We start from the raw sequence: 3,593 nt of genomic DNA, 5'->3' as shown, positions 1-3,593 counted from the left end.
GAGTAGATCATTATTTCTATTATTATTAATGAATACCGGATTGGCATTCGAATTAAAATCCTGCAAGAATATATATATACAGTGGTATCTTCTCATGAATGAAATGTGATTAATGGAGAAATCTGCAGCGTATCTTTGGTTCGATGTGTTGCTCCTTTGCCCAGTTTTGCATTACATTTATTCTCGTGTCGGCCGTATGAGCTAGGACAGAAAACAGAGGCAGCGAGGCCTTTCAATTTTTTCGTACTGATTTCCCTCCATCCCTTTCAAACGCAACGCAAGCAGAGAGAGCTGTCATGAATTTTTGTGAGCATGTGCAGCTTTTTCTTGCTTTTGTGGTTTTCATAGCTTTACCATTGTTTTCAATGCTGATGATTCTGGTTGAAAGGGCGAAAAAGGCAAACATTACAGAAATTTTCGGCAAATGTTAAATGGTCGGCACAAATGCGACGACCGAGACAGCACAAAGGGATAGAAATAACACAAATTTTCCTCTTGCTATTCGGCTCGACATGAAGCCCTCCTTTTAACAGGGCGCAAACGCGTCTACAAGTGAATATACATCAGCTGGCGTTTTCATCATCACATCATCAGGAGAAAAAGGCTCTAGAATCCAGGAGCAAAATTTGCTTGGGTTTCACTCAACTTCCACAAGAGTGTTTCGAGTGAGGGACGATGCCATGACAGAATAGACCTGCGATGATACCTGCGATGATCAACCATGATCCATCACAAAAAGAAGAACCCTAGTCGATTACGACAACAGGTACTCCAAATCTGATGGACAGTATATATATATATAGGGTTTTCCACCGGAAGACGGGCTATGCCTAGACTTTGCGAGGTTGGAGCTGGCAGCAAGCAACAATGTCTCCAATTCTGCTTTACTTCCAAAGTCACCTGCACGCATAATACACGGCGCCCGCACGCACCATTAGTTTCTGAAAGTAGCCGCTCATCGCAGTCCAGGAAACACCGCAAACAAAATTAGAACAAGCACCAGAGGCACTGAGCGGCAAAAAAGGACAAATCCACCTTTAGTGGCCCAACTTGTCAATGGAACATGGCATTTCCTATCCTATTCCCAACATAGCAATGCCCATTAAACATGCGCTCTCAGGAATTATACCATCATTGCTGCACTTTTCTGAACTCTGTCAGGACAGGATATATGTTCTCGAAGGCGGTGTATGTCTCTTCTCTCACCTGGAAAGATAATAGCTTAGAAATACCATCATTACTGAGTAATGGAGAAACCCACAGGGCCACAGGAAAGGACTACCGACCTTTGCTCCAGTCAGAACAATCTTGCCAGAAACAAAAATTAGGAGGACAATCTTCGGCTGCCTCATCCGGTAAATCAGACCGGGAAATAGCTCTGGCTCATACTGTCAAGCAACCGTATAAAATATCAGTTCCAAAACAAGGAGATAGAGAAGTTCCGGGAAAGAAAGAAAAATACCGCACATGATAAAATAGTGCCAACAGAAACCACAGAATTCAACTTGGTAACTTACACTTGAGAAAGCGCCATGGGAATATGCGAGGCCCTCAAGCCTGATAGGGAATTTGACATCACAAGAGGCAACAATATTCTGGATCTTGAAGTCCTGACATCACAGAATTAACAAACGTTCAGCAAACAAGCAATTATCAAGGTATGAGCATGCAAACTTTACACAAGAATGGGATAGGTACCTTGAATTTTGCAGGAAATCCAAGCTTCTGAATTATACGAGCATACTGAAAACAGGAAAACATTTACAATTTGAGAACCTTTTGCCTCTGATATGTATGAAAGGAAAGAAAGCTAGACAAATACCTTTCTAGCTGCGAGTTTAGATTGTTGTTCACTTTTTGCTCCAGTGCAAACCTGATAACAAAGCAACGGTATACTTTGCATCAGTGTGTAATTAGGAGGATAACACCACTAAGACCATAACTCTCTGGTATAACTATCAAATTTCACTTTCCCAGAAGGCCACTGAATCAAAACACTTTTGCAGGTTTCCATTAAAGTGATCAACTGATACCCAAGGAATTTTAACTGAACTCAAGTATCAATCCAATCTCAACAAATCTTTGCTTTATTTTTCAATGACTGAAGACGATATTTGGAGGATCTTTTATACTGAGTGAAAAGGTTTAATTCTGACATATAGCTAATGTGAAAAATATGCAGCGAACCCTAACCGCTTAGTGTCAATGGGGAATTTGCATTGAATTTCAACAGTCGGATGACTACAGCATGAATAGCTACTCATATGCGCGTACAATACCATCTCCAACGCCATTAAATAATCAAACTACAAAAGACCATATTCTGCATCAGATGTACATGAACTTGGCCTTACCATTTTTCCTGAAGCAAATATCAATGCGGTAGTTTTTGGTTCTCTTATCCGCATGATAACTGCAGCAAAACGCTGTTCAAAATAGAATGTCAGCAAAGAAAAGCGTAACATATATGCTGCTGAACAAATTTACAAGCATCAGAACAGCAAAAGACAGAGCAAATGATCATGGTCCAATTATTTGTTTTCACCAAATAAATTTTACATAATAGAAGAGATCATACTAACCTAGAAATACTATTGATTATCATATACAGGTGCAGGTTTTAAACAGCATCGACTTTATTTAGTAAATCTCTCTCAAACAAAAAAACTTTATTTAGTAAAACGCAGAATAGAGCAGAGCAGCCATGTATCATCAATTCATAACCTTACCCTCATGCTAAAGCCTAAAGGTAGTCAGGTAGACAGTCTCAACTCACCATCGGATCAAAAACTATTTAGTAAGCTATTGTTCTCTAATTTCTCAGCGAATGAACACAAATACAGAAGGGTCCACAAAAGAACCCATGTACAAAGTCTCAAATCTTTTACCAGGCTACCCACCGTCTACACAGCAGGATTCACAAAGACATGCTTGCCACAATAGACTTGTGGATGCTAGCAAAGCAAAGTGATAAAACTTGGATGTTTTCGGAAATATAGCACCAGACGACACTAAATATTCACAAAACCTTTAAATATAGCACCAGGAGCCCAATAAGAGAAAACAAAAACAACATGAAGAATGTATTAGGATAATGATTTCACCTTGGGGTTATACTCTGCATTGCGTGCCTGGAGAGCTATTGCTTTCAGGTCCAACTTACAGTCCAGGTTGACCGTCGACACAATATTCCTGTCATCAAATCGAACACCAGAAGGCAGAGTACACCCAGGAGCGTTATACTTTCATACTTGGGTAGTTAAAATGAGCACAGCACAAAACACCATCGCCCCCAAAACGCAACACCGGTAAAATGTCCAGCGAATTAGAACACGCTGCACGGACCGGACCACGTTGGCACAAAGCGGATAACTTGGCATGGTGTCGGGGGTCACCGTGGCACGCCCGGTGACCCCCGACACAAGTTTATGAACCCGCTGTTGTTTCGCATTCAAAGTTTCATGCATATGCATTCCAGAGCATTTAAGCCACACCGTGGCATGAATTTCAGATCCGGCGACAAATTATGACCCGGATAACCTCAATATCTACTTCTCATCTGAACCCAACCTCTACATTGGTTTATTAATGTG

The 3,593-nt window shown here is 40.9% G+C and overlaps 1 protein-coding gene across 2 annotated transcripts in view; it reads right to left on the bottom strand.

The window, feature by feature from the left end:
- Window positions 1–369: 369 nt before the first annotated feature.
- Window positions 370–3,593, bottom strand: part of LOC123110157 (TATA-box-binding protein 2) — a 3,889-nt gene continuing 665 nt past the window's right edge. Inside the window, exons 2-9 of one of the 2 annotated variants that reach the window (NM_001405974.1) lie at window positions 3,105–3,192; window positions 2,355–2,426; window positions 1,823–1,873; window positions 1,699–1,743; window positions 1,518–1,610; window positions 1,287–1,388; window positions 1,130–1,206; window positions 370–900 (exon numbers count right to left, since the gene is read on the bottom strand). In NM_001405974.1, coding sequence (NP_001392903.1) covers window positions 1,132–1,206; window positions 1,287–1,388; window positions 1,518–1,610; window positions 1,699–1,743; window positions 1,823–1,873; window positions 2,355–2,426; window positions 3,105–3,192 — 526 coding nt within the window. In that variant the 3' untranslated portion in view covers window positions 370–900; window positions 1,130–1,131. Of the gene's footprint in view, window positions 901–1,035; window positions 1,207–1,286; window positions 1,389–1,517; window positions 1,611–1,698; window positions 1,744–1,822; window positions 1,874–2,354; window positions 2,427–3,104; window positions 3,193–3,593 lie in introns of both variants that reach the window. The other variant, XR_006453181.1, reaches the window with a different exon arrangement.

The sequence above is a fragment of the Triticum aestivum genome, chromosome 5B (genome assembly GCF_018294505.1).
Source record: "Triticum aestivum cultivar Chinese Spring chromosome 5B, IWGSC CS RefSeq v2.1, whole genome shotgun sequence".
Classification (NCBI taxonomy): Eukaryota; Viridiplantae; Streptophyta; class Magnoliopsida; order Poales; family Poaceae; genus Triticum; species Triticum aestivum.
Note: the sequence above shows the minus strand (reverse complement) of the source record. Positions and strands in the feature narration are given on the sequence as shown.